Here is a 22,500-nt window from a genome sequence, read left to right as displayed (position 1 = left end):
GCAGGTGCCACCCACTGTATTTTTCTGATAGCGTAGCTAAAAAGTAGTCTGCTAGTCTGTTGCTAGTCTGTTGCTAGTCTGTTGCTAGGCTGTTGATAGGCTGTTGATAGGCTGTAGTCAGCTAGTCTGTTGCTGTTTGTTAGTTAGCATAAGCTTCCAAAATACAGTCGAGAGTAGACCTTTTTCTTATAAATACCAGCACAACTAAATACCAGCACAACTAAATACCACAACAACTGAATACCACAACAACTGAATACCACAACAACCAAATACCAGCACAACTAATTACCAGCACAACTAAATACCAGCACAACTAAATACCACAACTAAATACCAGCACAACTAAATACCAGCACAACGGAATACCAGCACAACGTTATACCACAACAACTAATTACCAGCACAACTAAATACCACAACAACTAAATACCAGCACAATTAATTACCAGCACAACTAAATACCACAACAACTAATTGCCAGCACAACTGAATACCAGCACAACGGAATACCACAACAACTAATTACCAGCACAACGGAATACCACAACAAGTTAATACCAGCACAACTTAATACCACAACAACTAAATACCAGCACAATTAATTACCAGCACAACTAAATACCACAACAACTAAATACCAGCACAACTGATTACCAGCACAACTAAATACAGCACAATTAATTACCAGCACAACTAAATACCACAACAACTGAATACCGGCACAACTAAATACCAGCACAACTAAATACCACAACAACTAAATACCAGCACAACTGAATACCACAACAACTAATTACCAGCACAACTAAATACCAGCACAACTAAATACCAGCACAACTGAATACCAGCACAACTGAATACCAGCCCAACGGAATACCACAACAACTAATTACCAGCACAAATGAATACCAGCACAACGGAATACCAGCACAACGGAATACCACAACAACTAATTACCAGCACAACTAAATACCACAACAACTAATTACCAGCACAACTAAATACCACAACAACTAAATACCAGCACAACTGAATACCACAACAACTAATTACCAGCACAACTAAATACCAGCACAACTAAATACCAGCACAACTGAATACCAGCACAACTGAATACCAGCCCAACGGAATACCACAACAACTAATTACCAGCACAAATGAATACAAGCACAACGGAATACCAGCACAACGGAATACCACAACAACTAATTACCAGCACAACTAAATACCACAACAACTAATTACCAGCACAACTAAATACCACAACAACTAAATACCAGCACAACTGAATACCAGCACAACTGAATACAGCACAACGGAATACCACAACAACTAATTACCAGCACAACTAAATACCACAACAACTAAATACCAGCACAACTAAATACCAGCACAACGGAATACCACAACAACTTAATACCAGCACAACTAAATACCACAACAACTAAATACCAGCACAATTAATTACCAGCACAACTAAATACCATAAAAACTAAATACCACAACAACTAATTACCAGCACAACTAAATACCACAACAACTAAATACCAGCACAACTAAATACCAGCACAACGGAATACCACAACAACTTAATACCAGCACAACTAAATACCACAACAACTAAATAACAGCACAACTGAATACCAGCACAACTAAATACCAGCACAACGGAATACCACAACAACTAATTACCAGCACAACTAAATACCACAACAACTAAATACCAGCACAACTAAATACCAGCACAACGGAATACCACAACAACTTAATACCAGCACAACTAAATACCACAACAACTAAATAACAGCACAACTAAATACCAGCACAACTGAATACCAGCACAACGGAATACCACAACAACTAATTACCAGCACAACTAAATACCAGCACAACTAAATACCAGCACAACGGAATACCACAACAACTTAATACCACAACAACTAAATAACAGCACAACTGAATACCAGCACAACTGAATACCAGCACAACGGAATACCACAACAACTTAATACCACAACAACTAAATAACAGCACAACTGAATACCAGCACAACTGAATACCAGCACAACGGAATACCACAACAACTAATTACCAGCACAACTAAATACCACAACAACTAATTACCAGCACAACTAAATACCACAACAACTAAATAACAGCACAACTGAATACCAGCACAACTGAATACCAGCACAACGGAATACCACAACAACTAATTACCAGCACAACTAAATACCACAACAACTAAATACCAGCACAACTAAATACCACAACAACTAAATACCAGCACAATTAATTACCAGCACAACTAAATACCACAACAACTAATTACCAGCACAACTGAATACCAGCACAACGGAATATCACAACAACTAATTACCAGCACAACGGAATACCACAACAACTTAATACCAGCACAACTAAATACCACAACAACTAAATACCAGCACAATTAATTACCAGCACAACTAAATACCACAACAACTAAATACCAGCACAACTGATTACCAGCACAACTAAATACAGCACAATTAATTACCAGCACAACTAAATACCACAACAAATGAATACCGGCACAATTAAATACCAGCACAACTAAATACCACAACAACTAAATACCAGCACAACTGAATACCACAACAACTAAATAACAGCACAACTGAATACCAGCACAACTGAATACCAGCACAACGGAATACCACAACAACTAATTACCAGCACAACTAAATACCACAACAACTAAATACCAGCACAACTAAATACCAGCACAACGGAATACCACAACAACTTAATACCAGCACAACTAAATACCACAACAACTAAATACCAGCACAATTAATTACCAGCACAACTAAATACCACAACAACTAAATACCAGCACAACTAAATACCACAACAACTAAATACCAGCACAACTGAATACCACAACAACTAAATAACAGCACAAATGAATACCAGCACAACTGAATACCAGCACAAGGGAATACCACAACAACTAATTACCAGCACAACTAAATACCACAACTAAATACCAGCACAACTAAATACCAGCACAACGGAATACCACAACAACTTAATACCAGCACAACTAAATACCACAACAACTAAATAACAGCACAACTGAATATCAGCACAACTGAATACCAGCACAACGGAATACCACAACAACTAATTACCAGCACAACTAAATACCACAACAACTGAATACCGGCACAACTAAATACCAGCACAAATAAATACCACAACAACTAAATACCAGCACAACTGAATACCACAACAACTAATTACCAGCACAACTAAATACCACAACAACTAAATACCAGCACAACTGATTACCAGCACAACTAAATACAGCACAATTAATTACCAGCACAACTAAATACCACAACAACTGAATACCGGCACAACTAAATACCAGCACAACTAAATACCACAACAACTAAATACCAGCACAACTGAATACCACAACAACTAATTACCAGCACAACTAAATACCAGCACAACTAAATACCACAACAACTAAATACCAGCACAACTGAATACCAGCACAACTGAATACCAGCCCAACGGAATACCACAACAACTAATTACCAGCACAACTGAATACCAGCACAACGGAATACCAGCACAACGGAATACCACAACAACTAATTACCAGCACAACTAAATACCACAACAACTAATTACCAGCACAACTAAATACCACAACAACTAAATAACAGCACAACTGAATACCAGCACAACTGAATACCAGCACAATGGAATACCACAACAACTAATTACCAGCACAACTAAATACCACAACAACTAAATACCAGCACAACTAAATACCAGCACAACGGAATACCACAACAACTTAATACAAGCACAACTAAATACCACAACAACTAAATACCAGCACAATTAATTACCAGCACAACTAAATACCACAACAACTAAATACCAGCACAACTAAATACTACAACAACTAAATACCAGCACAACTGAATACCACAACAACTAAATAACAGCACAACTGAATACCAGCACAACTGAATACCAGCACAACGGAATACCACAACAACTAATTACCAGCACAACTAAATACCACAACAACTAAATACCAGCACAACTAAATACCAGCACAACGGAATACCACAACAACTTAATACCAGCACAACTAAATACCACAACAACTAAATAACAGCACAACTGAATACCAGCACAACTGAATACCAGCACAACGGAATACCACAACAACTAATTACCAGCACAACTAAATACCAGCACAACTAAATACCAGCACAACGGAATACCACAACAACTTAATACCAGCACAACTAAATACCACAACAACTAAATAACAGCACAACTGAATACCAGCACAACGGAATACCACAACAACTAATTACCAGCACAACTAAATACCAGCACAACTGAATACCAGCACAACGGAATACCAGCACAACGGAATACCACAACAACTAATTACCAGCACAACTAAATACCACAACAACTAATTACCAGCACAACTAAATACCACAACAACTAAATACAGCACAACTGAATACCAGCACAACTGAATACCAGCACAACGGAATACCACAACAACTAATTACCAGCACAACTAAATACCACAACAACTAAATACCAGCACAACTAAATACCACAACAACTAAATACCAGCACAATTAATTACCAGCACAACTAAATACCACAACAACTAATTACGAGCACAACTGAATACCAGCACAACGGAATACCACAACAACTAATTACCAGCACAACGGAATACCACAACAACTTAATACCAGCACAACTAAATACCACAACAACTAAATACCAGCACAATTAATTACCAGCACAACTAAATACCACAACAACTAAATACCAGCACAACTGATTACCAGCACAACTAAATACAGCACAATTAATTACCAGCACAACTAAATACCACAACAACTGAATACCGGCACAACTAAATACCAGCACAACTGAATACCGCAACAAATAAATACCACAACAACTGAATACCAGCACAACTGAATACCAGCACAACTGAATACCGCAACAAATAAATACCACAACAACTAAATACCAGCACAACTGAATACCAGCACAACTGAATACCGCAACAAATAAATACCACAACAACTAAATACCAGCACAACTGGCAACCAGCTTTTTTTTCTCCTCTTCCTGACGACAGAGCTAACACAACTGTGCTAACGTAACTGTGTGTGCGTGTGCGCGTGTGCGTGTGTGTGTGTGTGTGTGTGTTTTGAAGTAAGGCCACTAGGTGGTGCTGTAGACTGTGTTCCTGTCCTGATGTAAATAACCTAATAACTTCTAGTTACAGATGTAGGTGAAGTTGAGGTAAAATACAACAGTTCAATAAACATCACACACACAACACACAAATCATCAATTTATGTGAAATAAAACGCTCATATCCAAATACTACAACAGCTAATAAATTGTTTGGGGTGTTACATAAATTAAGTGTGGATTAAAGGTGCTTCTGTTCTTAACAGGAGATTCAGCTAAAAAAAACCTGCCTTCCTACCTGCCTATCAGCCCCCAATTCAACTACCACACACATCCACTCAACCCATTACAAAACACCAGAATGTCCCTCTGAACCCACCCAGTTTGTCCCATCAAGACTGTCTCACAAGCCTTTCTCATCCAGTCCACCATACCCACGCATCTCGCACAACCCCCCCCCCTTCCCACCATACCCACGTGTCTTACACATCTTGTGTGATTTCTGATCTTACACCATAAAACTCTCACTTTCGCTTCACTTCTTCTATGGTGAATGAAATTCCTAGATGTAGTAAATGCTCAGGCAGGAGATCTTTCAGAGTGATTTCACTTCACTTTTTACTTTATTTAAGTTATTCTGTGTACCAGGGAATCCAGTCATTAGTGTTCACAGGTCAGGAGACTCTCAGTGTCTCAAGTCCTGATTAATGTGGAGGTTTGTGTTATGAAGGACATCCAGCGTAAAACATGTGTTAAATCAAATATACGGATCAGGAATCAGAATTTCCGGATCGGTCGAGGCCCGGGTTACCAATGACCACCACAGGTATCATTAACAACAGGGTACCGGTGTAAATTGTGCTGCTGTTGGCTGAAGGCGGAGAAGGAGAGGAGGAAGACGTCTACAGAGACAGCAGGGGGAGGAGAAGTGGAGGAGAAGTGGAGGAGAGTGGAGGTTCAGGTTGGTACTCTAAATGTTGGCACTATGACTGGTAAAGGGAAAGAGGGAGCTGATATGATGGAGAGGAGAAAGGTAGAGATGTTGTGTGTTCAGGAGACCAAGTGGAAAGGGAGTAAGACCAGGAACATTGGAGGGGTTTAAACTGTTCTATCATGGTGTGGATGGAAAGAGAAATGGTGTAGGGGTGATTCTGAAGGAAGAGTACAGTAAGAGTGTAGTGGAGGTGAAGAGAGTTTCTGATAGGGTGATGATCGTGAAGGTGGAGGTTGAAGGGATGATGCTAAATTTCATCAGTGTTTATGATCCACAAGTTGGTTGTGAGATGGAGGAGAAGGAAAGATTCTGGAGTGAGTTAGATGAAGTGGTAGAAGGTGAACGTAGGAATGAAAGATTGGTGATTGGTGCAGACTTTAATGGACATGTAGGTGAAGGGAACAGAGGTGATGAGGAGGTGATGGTAGGTGTGGCTTTAAGGAGAGGAATGTGGAAGGGCAGATGGTGGTAGATTTTGCTAAAAGGATGGAAATGGCAGTGGTGAACACGTATTTTAAGAAGAAGGAGGATCACAGGGTGACGTATAAGAGTGGAGGAAGGTGCACACAGGTGGACTATGTTCTGTGTAGGAGATGCAACCTGAAGGAGATTGGAGACTGTAAGGTGTTGGCAGGGGACAGTGTAGCTAGACAGCAACCCAGCCATTAGGGGGGCACAAGCCAGTGTACTCTTAGTGCCGGTCCCAAGCCCGGGTAAATGGGGAGGGTTGCGTTAGGAAGGGCATCCAGCGTAAAACATGTGCCAAATCAAATATGCGGATCACAAATGAGAATTTCATACCGGATCGGTCGAGGCCCGGGTTAACAACGACCGCCACAGGTATCGTTAACCAACAGGGTACCGGTGGAAATTGGGCTACTGTTGGCCGAAGAAGGAGAAGGAGAGGAGGAAGATGTCTACAGAGACGGCAGGAAAAGGAGCAGTGTAGGAGAGTAGAGGTTCGGGTTGGTACTTTAAATGTTGGTACTATGACTGGTAAAGGGAGAGAGATAGCTGATATGATGGAGAGGAGAAAGGTAGATGTGTTGTGTGTTCAGGAGACCAAGTGGAACGGGAGTAAGGCCAGGAACATTGGAGGTGGGTTTAAACTGTTTTATCATGGTGTGGATGGGAAGAGAAATGGCGTAGGGGTGATTCTGAAGGAAGCGTACAGTAAGAGTGTAGTGAAGGTGAAGAGAGTTTCTGATAGGGTGATGATCGTGAAGGTGGAAGTTGAAGGGATGATGATAAATGTCATCAGTGCCTATGCTCCACAAGTTGGCTGTGAGATGGAGGAGAAGGAAAGATTCTGGAGTGAATTAGATGAAGTGGTAGATGGTGTACCTAGGAAAGAACGATTGGTGATTGGGGCAGACTTTAATGGGCATGTAGGTGAAGGGAACAGAGGTGATGAGGAGGTGATGGGTAGGTATGGTTTTAAGGAGAGGAATGTGGAAGGGCAGATGGTGGTAGATTTTGCTAAAAGGATGGAAATGGCAGTGGTAAACATGTATTTTAGGAAGAAGGAGGATCATAGGGTGACGTATAAGAGTGGAGGAAGGTGCACACAGGTGGATTATCTTCTGTGTAGGAGATGCAACCTGAAGGAGATTGGAGACTGTAAGGTGTTGGCGGGGGTCAGTGTAGCTAGACAGCATCGGATGGTGGTCTGTAGGATGGTTTTGGAGGCGAAGAAGAAGAGGAGGAAAGTAAGGTTTGAAAGAAGAATAAGATGGTGGAAACTGAAGGAGGAAGAGTGTAGTGTGAGGTTCAGGCAAGAGGTCAGACAGGGGCTCGGTGGTGGTGAAGAGGTGCCGGATGATTGGGCAACTACTGCAGGAGTGATGAGGGAGGCAGCTAGAAAAGTACTTGGTGTGACATCTGGAAATAGAAAGCAAGACAAGGAGACGTGGTGGTGGAATGAGGAAGTGCAGGAGAGCATAAGGAGAAAGAGGTTGGCAAAACAGAATTGGGATCGACAGAGTGATGAGAAAAGTAGGCAGGAGTACAAGGAGATGCGGCAGCAGGTTAAAAGGGATGTGGCGAAAGCCAAGGAAAAGGCATATGAGGAACTGTATAAGAGGTTGGACACTAAGGAAGGAGAAAAGGATTTATACCGATTGGCCAAGCTGGGAAGGATGTACTGCAAGTTAGAGCAATAAAGGATGGAGAGGGAAATGTGTTGACTAGTGAGGAGAGTGTGTTGAGAAGATGGAGGGAGTATTTTGAGCAGCTGATGAATGAGGAAAATGAGAGAGAGAGAAGGTTGGAGGATGTGGAGTTGGTGAAGCAGGATGTAGATAGGATTAGTAAGGAGGAAGTGAGAGCAGCGATTAAGAGGATGAAGAATGGAAAGTCGGTTGGACCAGATGACATACCGGTAGAAGCGTGGAGATGTTTAGAAGAGATGGCAGTGGAGTTTTTAACCAGATTGTTTAACAGGATTCTGGAAGGGGAGAGGATGCCTGAGGAATGGAGAAGGAGTGTGCTGGTACCGATCTTTAAGCATAAGGGAGATGTGCAGACCTGCAGTAACTACAGGGGAATTAAGTTGATTAGTCACACCATGAAGTTATGGGAAAGAGTAGTGGAAGCCAGGCTGAGAGGAGAGGTGACCATCTGTGAGCAACAGTATGGTTTCATGCCGAGGAAGAGCACCACAGATGCCTTATTTGCTTTGAGGATGTTGATGGAGAAGTATAGAGAAGGACAGAAGGAGCTGCATTGTGTATTTGTGGATTTAGAGAAAGCGTACGACAGGGTGCCGAGAGACGAGTTGTGGTATTGTATGAGGAAGTCAGGTGTGTCAGAGAAGTATTTGAGGGTGGTGCAGGACATGTATGAGGACAGTGTGACGGCAGTAAAGTGTGCAGTAGGTACGACAGACTGGTTCAGGGTGAAGGTTGGACTGCATCAAGGATCGGCCCTGAGCCCTTTCCTGTTTGCAGTGGTGATGGACAGGTTGACGGACGAGGTCAGACAGGAGTCTCCCTGGACTATGATGTTTGCAGATAATATTGTGATTTGTGGTGAGAGTAGAGAGCAGGTTGAAAAGAGCCTGGGGAGGTGGAGATATGCGCTGGAGAGAAGGGGAATGAAAGTCAGTAGGAGTAAGACAGAGTACATGTGTGTGAATGAGAGGAAGGGCAGTGAAGTGATGCGGTTGCAGGGAGAAGAGGTGGAGAAGGTGGAGGAGTTCAGGTACCTGGGGTCAACAGTGCAAAGTAATGGAGAGTGTGTTAGGGAAGTAAAGAAAAGAGTGCAGGCAGGGTGGAGTGGGTGGAGAAGAGTGACAGGAGTGATTTGTGATAGAAGAGTATCTGCAAGAATGAAAGGGAAAGTTTATAGGACTGTGGTGAGACCTGCGATGTTGTATGGATTAGAGACAGTGGCATTGAGTAAAAGACAGGAGGTGGAGCTGGAGGTAGCAGAGCTGAAGATGTTGAGGTTTTCGTTGGGAGTGACGAGGATGGACAAGATTAGAAATGAGTTTATTAGAGGGACAGCGCATGTAGGATGTTTTGGTGACAAGGTGAGGGAGGCGAGATTGAGATGGTTTGGACATGTGCAGAGAAGGGACATGAATTATATTGGTAGAAAAATGCTAAAGATGGAGCCACCAGGTAGGAGAAAAAGAGGAAGGCCAAGGAGGAGGTTCATGGATGTGGTGAGGGAAGACATGCAGGTAGTTGGTGTGAAAGAGGCAGATATAGAGGACAGGGTGGTATGGAGACGGATGATCCGCTGTGGCGACCCCTAATGGGAGCAGCCGAAAGAAGAAGAAGTGTAGCTAGACAGCATCGGATGGTGGTCTGTAGGATGGTTTTGGAGGTGAAGAAGAAGAGGAGAAGACTGAGGACTGAAAGAAGAATTAGATGGTGGAAGCTGAAGGAGGAAGACTGTAGTGTGAGGTTCAGGGAAGAGGTCAGACAGGAGCTCGGTGGTGGTGAAGAGGTGCTGGATGATTGTGGAACTACTGCAGAAGTGATGAGGGAGACAGATAGAAAGGTTCTTGGTGTAACATCTGGAAATAGAAAGGAAGACAAAGAGACGTGGTGGTGGAATGAGGAAGTGCAGGAGAGCAGTAGGAGAAAGAGGTTGGAGAAACAGAATTGGGATCGACGGAGTGATGAGAAAAGTAGGCAGGAGAACAAGGAGATGCAGCAGCAGGTAAAGAGGGATGTGGTGAAAGCCAAGGAAAAGGCATATGAGGAGCTGTAGGAGAAGTTGGACACTGAGGAAGGAGAAAAGGATTTGTAGATATTGTCCAGGCAGAGGGACCGAGCTGGGAAGGATGTGCTGCAAGTTAGAGCAATAAAGGATGGAGATGGAAATGTGTTGACTAGTGAGGAGAGTGTGTTGAGAAGATGGAGGGAGTATTTTGAGCAGCTGATGAATGAGGAAAATTAGAGAGAGAGAAGGTTGGATGTTGTGGAGATGTGAAGCAGGAAGTGGATAGGATTAGTAAGGAGGAAGTGAGAGCAGCGATTAAGAGGATGAAAAGTGGAAGGTTGGTTGGACCAGATGACATACCGGTAGAAGCGTGGAGATGTTTAGGAGAGATGCAGTGGAGTTTTTAACCAGATTGTTTAACAAGATGTTGGAAGGTGAGAAGATGCCTGAGGAATGGAGAAGGAGTGTGCTGGTACTGATCTTTAAGAATAATGGAGATGTGCAGATCTGCAGTAACTACAGGGGAATAAGTTGATCAGTCACACCATGAAGTTCTGGGAAAGAGTAGTGGAAGCCAGACTGAGAGAAGAGGTGACCATCTGTGAGCAACAGTATGGTTTCATGCCGAGGATGAGCACCACAGATGCCTTATTTGCTTTGAGAATGTTGATGTAGGAGGTTTTGGTGACAAGGTGAGGGAGGTGAGATTGAGATGGTTTGGACATGTGCAGAGGAGGGACATGGGGTATATCAGTAGGAGAATGCTGAGGATGGAGACATCAGGTAGGAGGAAAAGAGGAGGAACAAGGAGGTTTATGGATGTGGTGAGGGAAGACATGCAGGTAGTTGGTGTAAAAGAGGCAGATGAGCTGTGTGTTACACCTCAGCAGATCCTTACCAGAAGCTCTCATTAATCTCTAAACCTCTTCATTTCAAACTGTTCTTTTTGAGAGAAAGATTTCACCTCTCAGATAAAGTGTACAGAAAAATACCACCAGGTGGCGCTCTAACACCTGCTAAAACCATACTCACTTCCTCAAAAAAAAAAAAAATAGACCCAAAACATCTCACACAGACCTACACACAGATTCGCCACTGAAGTGAAAAATTCTGATGATCTGGTTACCGGATGGAGTTGTAGCTGTAGAGCCCATACTGATCTTGTAGAGCACTAAAACTCCTACAGTAGACAATGGAGCGATGGGAAAACATCTGTTACATCGTTTTAATAAGCTCATACAATGTTCACAACATTTTTCTCCATCCAGAGCTGCATTCGATTCTTGCAGCTTGCATTGATGATGGGAGAGTCGCACCACTGCCTCAAGTCTTCTCCAGCACATTCCCAAGATTCTCACTGTGGTCCATGTGTCAGAACATTGTCTCCTGCTTCCTGAACCTCAAGCTGATCAGTATATTCAAGTAATCAGGTGGTAGCTTATTGACCAAGCTGCTAATCCTGGGCCCCTGAGCAAGGCCCCTAACCCCATAGTTGCTCAGTTGCTCTGGATTAGTGTGTCTGCCAAACACCATAAATGTTCATGTAGCTGACCATATTTCTGTCACATAACATTGCTGAACCCATTACAATCGAAAAATCACAAGTTAAACCAAAATATAACTCTAATATTAAATAATAAAACTACTGAAGTTTTTCCATTCAGGGAGGTTTTTACTGTAACTTCACATTTCAAACTCAAATATTTGACTTTTTACTACATTTAGTGAAATCAGTCCTTTTTATTAATGAGGATAAAAACGTAACTGGTGAAACACGCAGCGAGTCACCAATCAGGATCGAGCGCACGCTCTGTTTTACACGTGTTCTGATCGACGCTCGGTGCATCTACTGATCACCAACATACAGTTCAGCATCAGTTCAACATCAAGCAGAACATTTAGAGAGGAATAAATGATGAAGAAACTCCAGACTGGAACTCACCACCACACACGTGACCTCGTTTACATCAATCAGTGTTTGAGTCTTTAATCTCATTTTATTAATAGATCAGTGTGCTGAGAGTCACATTCGAGTCTTTACACAGAAACTCTTGTGATAAAATGATCATATGAACATTAGAGTTGTAATAAATCACTACTTTGGAAACTAAAGTTCATTTGAAGGTAAAAACGTTTGTTCTTTTACTGAAGTGAACGTTTAAAGAAACATTTTCACTGCAGTCGTATTTTAGCTGCTGCATCTCTACTGTTACTACATGGTTTGGGTTCTTCATCCTCCACTGTAAAATAGGAGCCACTGGTGATGGAGGAGGAATAAAACACTCAAGGAAATGAAATCAGATGAACCTGAAGCTTGTGTTCACTTTTATTAGATCTGAAAAAGTCCACACACAAACACAGTGAATTGTGTGTCCTCGCTGGTGTTCACACTCGAATTAATCAGCATTAGTTCTCATTTACAGAGTAATTCACATGTAGACGCACAGCGGTGTCTCGTGACGTCTCTCTGATGGCTCCACCCACTGCACCAGGCGTGTGAGGAGCTGAAATGTAACAGGAAAGTGGAACACACGTGTACATGAACATCATTCACATTAACGAGGAGACTCAGGATCAGAACATTTCCCTGGTCCACTACTTTATTATTATTATTATTATTATTATTATTATTATTATTTTTAGGCTCAGATCCACAGGCTACACTACTGCAGGAAGTTCAGGTGTTATTGCTCAAGTTCTCAGTAACACAACAACACAACACCTCATGGTACTCAACATCTAAATCTATTTAGGGATCATCTCTGGAGAAATGTATTTATATAATCAGACCATCCAGTGAACCAGCCAGTTCTGATTGGAGGAGTGACAGTGAACAGGGGTGGTGACCATCATTACAGCAGAAAATACCTTCAGATGGAAGGAAGTGAACAAGGGGGTGTTAGGAGCTGTAACAGGTTCAAAACACTTTGAACCTGAGATCTCATTGTGTGTATGTAGGTGAGAGAGATAATTGGTATACACTATAATGAGATGTGTGTGTGTGTGTGTGTGTGTGTGTGTGTGTGTGTGTGTGTGTGTGTGTGTGTGTGTTATTTGAGTTCTCCACAGTCACTGATGATGATCCTCTTGGAGGTTTTTCCAGAGCGAGAGCCGAACGCCTCCACCTTCTTTATCACCTCCATCCCCTCCTTCACACTGCCGAACACCACGTGCTTCCCATCCAACCTGCGTATACACACACACACAGCCACACACACACACACACACACACACACACACACACACACACACACGTCAATACTAGTTGTGCTAAATCATGTGCCAAATAATCTAATCTAATTATAAACGAGCACATGCAAAATCACACAGACTTATCACACAGGTTCACCTTCGGTACACACACACACACACACACACACACACACACACACACACACACACACACACACACACACACTAGCGTACCATTCTGTTTTCACAGTGCAGATGAAAAACTGGGAGCCGTTGGTGTTTGGTCCTGCATTGGCCATAGACAGAATACCTACAACACACACACACACACACACACACACACACACACACACACAGTTACAGTACACACTAGTACCTGCCACACCCTGCTCTTTCTCCTCAATGCTATTAAATGTGTGTATTATGTTTTGACTATGAATGTTGTTCCGCCCCAGGCAACAGGTTCTCACACACACACACACACACACACACACACACACACACACACACACACACACACACACACACACACACACACACAAACGTCGTCAGGTTTGACTCTAAACCCTGACCTGTTCCTACACGACCGCTCTGTAGAAATCTAAAACGCCCAGCATGAGGAGACGACCTGCTGCAACTCTCAAGCTCTCGGAAAAGCTCTCAAAACCTTAATACTGTGTGTGTGTGTGTGTGTGTGTGTGTGTGTGTGTGTGTTTATGGTTTGTGACGGTTCTTTGTATTGTTCTGAGAAGTTCAAGTGCATGTACTTCTTATGAACCTTCTCCAGGAAGTGCACATTATTTACAAATATACCAGGAGATTGCACATGGAAGAGGGGCCGGGGGGGTGTAAACTTATGAGCAGGATGTTCAAAGAGTAAATGATTATTTTGTGTAAACAAATAATGAAATCTACATATTTTTAAAACTTCATCACTGTGAAGCTGTTTTGAGAAAATGTCCACTGTTAAAAACACGACAAATTAAACTGAATTTATTCTCTGATGTGTGAATTCAGAACAAAAGATCAATAAAAAGTGTCTTTCAAAACCTCAACTGTAAATAAAGAATGTATAATACAGAGAATGAATACATTACAATCAATTTAATATAAATATGATTATGAATCCTGAATTCTTTAAAATATATTCAACATTTATTTCCTCATTTTTTTATCAAATTTAAAATGTTGTCAATTTGTATGGAAAAGATTGTGTAGATTTTTATGCCACATAATTAAACAAACACTTATTTATAATAATATTATTATTAAAAACCCAAATGCAGGAAACTCAATGTGAGTTTAACTATTAAACTAAAAATCTGAGGAATATGAGTATAAATCAGTATAAATACAGTGGCGCACAAGTATTTATTCAGCCACCAATTGTGCAGGTTCTCCCAGTTACACAGAGGAGATAACAGGTGCCATTAATACAGGAAACAAGTGGAGGACAGAGGAGCCTCTTAAAGAACTTACAGGTCTGAGAGACAGAAATCTAGATTTTATGTAGGTGACCAAATACTTATTTTCACCATAATATGCAAATAAATTCTTTAAAAATCAGACCATGTGATAATCTGGATTTTTTTTTTTTTTTTCTCATTTATATATATATTAAACATACACGTGTGTGTGTGTGTGTGTGTGTGTGTGTGTGTGTGTGTGTGTGTGAGAGAGCGGTCTCTCTCACCAGGCCCAGTGTGTTTTAGTATAAAGTTCTCGTCAGGAAACCGTGGACCGTAGATCGACTTCCCTCCAGTACCATTATGATGGGTAAAATCACCAGCCTACACACACACACACACACACACACACACACACACACACACACACACACACACACACACACTAATCAGGACACTAGTTAAATTCTGTTCACTAGTTTTTACTCTCACTCCATTATGGAGCAGAAGTCATGCAGTTTCCTGCACAGAGTGTGTGTGTATGTGTGTATGTGTGTGTGTGTGTGTGTGTGTGTATGTGTGTGTGTGTGTGTGTGTGTGTGTGTGTGTGAGAGACAGTTAGATAGACAGTGGTTAAATCGTCTACTCTTTTATGCTTTCACTTCCTCTGTAGTGTAAAAAGGAAGCTGACTAATTACAACCCCAGGAGTCAGTTATAAACTACACACACACACACACACACACACACACACACACACACACACACACGTTAGTTTTTCTTTCTAACGCTGTGTGTGTGTGTGTGTGTGTGTGTGTGTGTGTTATTACCTGACACATGAACTGTGGGATGACTCTGTGGAAGATGGAGCCTTTATATCCAAACCCTTGTTCTCCTGTACACAGAGCTCTGAAATTCTCTACACACACACACACACACACACACACACACACACACACACACAATCAGTATCAGTTCATGTTAAATCAGATATGAACACTGAACTGGTCTGTAGTTTTCATTTGTACTCAGACAGAAAAGTTTTGTTTGTTTGTTGTTTTTTAGGAAAATGTTTACTGATGTAAATGAATGTTGGGATGATTTCAGGGTCTTGCTGGTTTCATCTCTCAGCCCTGATAAAAAAAAAAAAAACATCTAATCTCAGCATGTCTCTGCATAACCCCAACGCCTGTTTCTATAGTAACCACCTGTCAAACCCCAGCGTGTCTCCAAACCTCCACCTCAAAGTTTATACTATTTACTCCAATTAAACATCAGCAGCATCTCCATCTGATCCAGCGTTTCATCTTTAATCTCCATCTGATCCAGCGTTTCATCTTTAATCTCCATCTGATCCAGCGTTTCATCTTTAATCTCCATCTGATCCAGCGTTTCATCTTTAATCTCCATCTGATCCAGCGTTTCATCTTTAATCTCCATCTGATCCAGCGTTTCATCTTTAATCTCCATCTGATCCAGCGTTTCATCTTTAATCTCCATCTGATCCAGCGTTTCATCTTTAATCTCCATCTGATCCAGCGTTTCATCTTTAATCTCCATCTGATCCAGCGTTTCATCTTTAATCTCCATCTGATCCAGCGTTTCATCTTTAATCTCCATCTGATCCAGCGTTTCATCTTTAATCTCCATCTGATCCAGCGTTTCATCTTTAATCTTCATCTGATCCAGCGTTTCATCTTTAATCTCCATCTGATCCAGCGTTTCATCTTTAATCTCCATCTGATCCAGCGTTTCATCTTTAATCTCCATCTGATCCAGCGTTTCATCTTTAATCTCCATCTGATCCACCGTTTCATCTTTAATCTCCATCTGATCCACCGTTTCATCTTTAATCTCCATCTGATCCACCGTTTCATCTTTAATCTCCATCTGATCCACCGTTTCATCTTTAATCTCCATCTGATCCACCGTTTCATCTTTAATCTCCATCTGATCCACCGTTTCATCTTTAATCTCCATCTGATCCACCGTTTCATCTTTAATCTCCATCTGATCCACAGTTTCATCTTTAATCTCCATCTGATCCACAGTTTCATCTTTAATCTCCATCTGATCCACAGTTTCATCTTTAATCTCCATCTGATCCAGCGTTTCATCTTTAATCTCCATCTGATCCAGCGTTTCATCTTTAATCTCCATCTGATCCACCGTTTCATCTTTAATCTCCATCTGATCCAGCGTTTCATCTTTAATCTCCATCTGATCCACCGTTTCATCTTTAATCTCCATCTGATCCAGCGTTTCATCTTTAATCTCCATCTGATCCAGCGTTTCATCTTTAATCTCCATCTGATCCAGCGTTTCATCTTTAATCTCCATCTGATCCAGCGTTTCATCTTTAATCTCCATCTGATCCACCGTTTCATCTTTAATCTCCATCTGATCCAGCGTTTCATCTTTAATCTCCATCTGATCCACAGTTTCATCTTTAATCTCCATCTGATCCACCGTTTCATCTTTAATCTCCATCTGATCCAGCGTTTCATCTTTAATATTCATCTGATCCAGCGTTTTTGGTGAAAGATGTAAAACAGTGATGTAATATCAAAACAAATCACATTTTGTCACATACGATGACGTGCTTTAGTGAAATGCTTTTTTACGACTGTCCAATACTGAAACATGTGCATGTAAACAGGAAATAAGAACTACAAATATAATAATAATAATATAAAGTATAGACGTATAAAAATATCACAAGGAGAAGAAAGTATTATATATAAATAAATAAGATAATAATAATGAAGACATGATGAAGTGAAGATTTTATATCATTGACCACAAAACTGATTTCACCAACCTGCTGTTTTAGGAACCACGTCTGCGTGCAACTGGAACACACACACACAAACACACACACACACACACACACACACACACACACACACACACACACACACACACACACATATGGATATTATACACATTAGACTTAAATGTTGCACCAAAATCCTATAAAGTTTGTTTTAGTTGATTTTATGACGTCACTCTGAGGAATAAACCCCTGAATCCCCCCCCCCCCCCCGAGGTGTTGCACTGCATTGTGCACGAGCGCACTCACGGCACCACTTCAATCTATGACGTATTAATCATGCGACTTTTCATAAGTCAAACCGCTTGTTTTTCAATTATTTGTTTTTTTATAACACGAATCTGAACGTGAGTGTGATTATTTGAGGAAATGAAGTATTAAACTCAGGGGTTATATTTGATGTAATTTCGGTTTTGGACGACGCAAATTCCGGAAGCTGTAAAGTCTAAACCACGCAGGCTTGTTAAACCTTTAAAGAATAAAACATGAGAAAAACGCGCTATAAAATACAGAAAGTTTGTTACATAATAGAGTTAATGAACGAAATAAACGCAGCTCTTCAGGGGTTGGGTTAGATGTAGACCGGAAGTGTAGGGGATGCAGGAAGTGGCAGGGTGCCGGATGTGGTATTGCACCGACGCGCTATTATTTGGAAGTAATATGAAAGAGTAGAGACGAGCAGGTCACGTGATCTGGAGTCTGCTCATGAATTATAATCCATGTAGAATATTACAATAAAACTAATAACAATCATATTAATTATCAGTGTTTTTTATTATAAACTTTTTTTATATAAATACCATTTTATTTAGTTTTCTGCAATGAACATTTTACTTTATACATTTAAACAGTGTGTTTAGAGAAGAATAAATCATTAGAGAATATAAAGTGTGTGTGTGTGTGTGTGTGTGTGTGTGTGTGTGTGTGTGTGTGTGTGTGTGTGTACCTGGAAGGTGACTCTACCCAGAGGTTCAGTATCAGCCGCGAGCTCCATAAACACCACCGGACCGCTGTTGCTGCTCGCGCACCGCGCAATACCGACCAACGCGCGCGCTTTAACCAACCTGGAGCTCAATATAAACATCTTACTGCAATATATATCTTTATAAACACGATATAAAATTCACACACACTCTCTCCCTCTCACACACTCACACACGAGTGTCAAAGTGAAGTACTTGAACAACTTCTTCTCCTGGTTCTATACAGCGCTGCGGGTTTTCAGCGCCCTCTATCGGCCTGACAAAGAAAGGCTCAGAAAACTGTATATATATATATATATATATTATCAGCTTTATTACAAACTCATACATATATTAATAACTGTAATGAAGGTCTCCCAGGCTTCTGTAAAATAAAATAAAATAAAACACGCTTTTACTACTATATAAGTGACTGATGTCTCCATCTAGCGGACACATTCTGTAATTACGTTCTGCTGTATGATACACCTGTACAGGCGAACACTGAGTTATAAGTGTTATATATACTGTTGTCCATTAAAAATGCATTAAATTATTCCCAATAGTCTTTTCTTTTAATTTCATAGCGTTTCCCTTACATGCACGGCTACTAGGAGTGTCTGTTTATGTTAGAGTTTCTATCCAATCAGATTATAACCTTCGCTTCAGGTGTTCCCGGGTTCACAGAAATCTTTCTGCCATTTGCCTTCACTGTAAGCACCTGTTGCTCCAAGGCTGTTACTGTAACCAGTCAGATTCCGAGTTGGTGACTTTAAGGTCCTCCAGCAGGCGTCCGATAACATCTGCATTTTCATGTCTTGTGATTGGACGGTCAGAGAGTGTCACTAGTCACACCTCACAAAGCACATCTGTAGCAAACTGCACAATCTCCAATATTTTAGTGTGGATTTAAGGCTGTATTTTATTCCACGATGACTGTCAGAGGAGAGGAAACTGATTTGGTTGCAGAAACAATTACAAGAACCTTTACAAGATGCACTTTCTTAATAAAAGCTGGAAAAAAGTGGCCAAAATGCTTGAGACCATTTCACAAGATCTCCTGCTTTTCATCTCCATCATAAATCTGTTCTTAACATCTGGCCATGTGCCAACTCCCTTCAAGCGAGCGAGGATTATTCCCATCTTAAAGAAACCTGCTATGGACCCATCAGACATCAACATCTACAGACCGGTATCACTTCTCTCCTTTCTATCTAAATCTCTGGAACGCACTGTTTTTACCCAAATGTCTGTCTCTCACAGAACAACCTCCATGATCCGAACTAGTCTGGGTTCAAAGCGGCACATTCCACAGAGACGGCCCTTTTGGCTGTTTCTGAGAAACTGCATGCTGCTCGGTTAGCCAAGCTGCATCTGTACTTATCTTCCTGGACCTTTCAGCAGCATTTCACACAGTCAACCACAAGACTCTCGTGTCTACCCTCAAGAGCCTCGGTATCCGTGGAACAGCATGCAAATGGTTTGCTTCCTACCTTGTCATACCAGGTAACATGGAGGGGATCCACATCTGCCCCGTGCAAACTCACCGCTGGTGTCCCACAAAGCTCAGTACTTGGTCCCCTCCTTTTCTCCCTCTACACCCACTCCATTGGTGAAGTCATATCCTCACATGGGTTTTCTTATCACTGCTATGCAGATGACACTCAACTCATCTTTTCTTTCCCTCCATCAGATACCACAGCTTCCGCTCGGATCTCAGCATGCTTGACAGACATATCTTCATGGAAGAGTGCTCACCAACTAAAACTCACCCCCAGCAAAACAGAACTGCTGATCATCCAAATAACAGATGTTACACTTTTTTATGAACCGTTTATACTGTTGTGTTTTTGTTGATGTAGAATGTACAGAGACCCCGGGGTGAAGAGCAAAGAATGGATTCTATTAGTAGAAAAAATCCTGAAAGCAAAAATGATATTCATCAGTCACAGTAACTGAAGCTGAAGCTTTTGGTATGTTCCTCACAAGCTCCTGATGTGAACATCACTGAACATCTGGGTGTAGATCTAAAACAGTGATGCTGTGATGTAAATATAAAAGAACTCTTCAGTAACATCTGGATTGAAATGATGGTTTAGAAGACTTTGATCGACTCTCTGCTCCTGATCAGTGTTTCTGCTCTTTAAAAGATTGACTGCAGTTTTGGTTCATTTTCAGTATTTCAGTAAACACATTCATCAAAACTGTTAATAAAATAAACCTGCAGTATCACAGCACTACAACTAACACACTACTACAACTACAGTATTACTGCAGTACAGCTGAAGTACCTCCACAATACAGCTGCAATACTACAATACATAATAAAACTCAAGTGTGATTTTAAAACTACTGAAGTGCAGTAAAGTCATCAACAAAACATCTCATTTCAACCAGAATATTGAGAATATCAGGTTTGATTTTCACACAAAACTCTACATAACAGCACAATACCACAGTGACCATCATAACATACAACACAACAATAAGTGTGATGGTCTTGTTTTTACTTTGAATAAGCAGCTGAAAGTTGGACTGCATGTGTTTCACTTTTACAAACCATTCATTTATTCACGTTCTTTATTATTCAGAGAAGTTTGGGTTTTTGAAGACCTTGTTCTCATTGTGCAGTTTGGGTCTAATGATGTCATTAATCTCACATGTGGAAACACTGGATTTCTTTTAGATGTTGTCTGAAAAATAAATAAATAAATAATAATAATAATATTAATAATAATAATAATAATAATAAAATCATCTGGCAAATGCATACATGTAAATATAAACTGAATTTATATAAAACATATATAAATATTAACATGGTCACAATGAGACACGTCCCTCATGGTTTTATGAATAAATAATATAATATATACACACAGATGTAATGAGAGAGATATTTGTACAGAATTCCTCTTAAAATCACACTATTTCCTGATACCATGCTGATTAGAGCATAACCCCTGAACGGTCCACTTCCTTAAGCAGCACATGGACCTCACTCCAGATCAGCACTGGCCTCAGAAGATGGTGAGATCTCCAGTGTGTCAGCTGTATCTTCTGCACAACATCATGGATTTCTGAACAAAAGCATAAAGAAACATCATCAACACAATGCAGAACATGTGACTAATTTAGGCCTTCCCTTGAATATTAACACACACACACACACACACACACACACACACACACACACACACACACACACTCTGAAAATAACAACATACAGACGTTATTGTCTAAAGAACCGCCAACTAAAGTAAGTACACCCTCAGTGATAACATCTGTATGTGGTGTAATCACACAACTCCAGATGTTCTATTCATCATGTTCATGTGTGTGTCTGCTTATCAGAACCATACCAATGTGTGTATCTTGTATTAGAGCAGTTACACTGTGGAGCTTTGAGTCGATTCTCTCACACTGATCACTGGATGTTCTACATGGACCTCCTGGTGAAGAGTCTCTGAGGCTGTGAGAAGAAAAACTTTACTGAATCATATTTATTGTTTATTTTAGTTTCATCTGTTGCATTCTCCTGAAAACACCATCACACAATACACATGCCTGTAAAGTCCAGAGTGACTTTAATACACGCAACACAAAAAGACAAGAACGATGATCACGTGGAGAGTGGAAATGACACGTCGTGTATTCACGTGTCTTCAGCATCTGAGTGTCTTCTCACCTTC

The 22,500-nt window shown here is 40.9% G+C and overlaps 1 protein-coding gene across 1 annotated transcript; it reads right to left on the bottom strand.

The window, feature by feature from the left end:
• Nucleotides 1-12,714: 12,714 nt before the first annotated feature.
• ppifb (peptidylprolyl isomerase Fb) lies at nt 12,715-19,048 on the bottom strand. Its single transcript, XM_083557590.1, has 6 exons — nt 18,793-19,048; nt 17,835-17,865; nt 15,844-15,932; nt 15,303-15,399; nt 13,844-13,919; nt 12,715-13,603 (listed from the first exon to the last, which is right to left on the bottom strand). Exons 1-6 carry the CDS (start codon nt 18,928-18,930, stop codon nt 13,468-13,470), a joined length of 567 nt encoding a protein of 188 aa, XP_083413716.1. The 5' UTR covers nt 18,931-19,048; the 3' UTR covers nt 12,715-13,467.
• Nucleotides 19,049-22,500: the final 3,452 nt, after the last annotated feature.

Source organism: Silurus aristotelis, assembly GCF_946808225.1.
Source record: "Silurus aristotelis genome assembly, chromosome: 12".
NCBI classification, from domain to species: domain Eukaryota; kingdom Metazoa; phylum Chordata; class Actinopteri; order Siluriformes; family Siluridae; genus Silurus; species Silurus aristotelis.
Note: the sequence above shows the minus strand (reverse complement) of the source record. Positions and strands in the feature narration are given on the sequence as shown.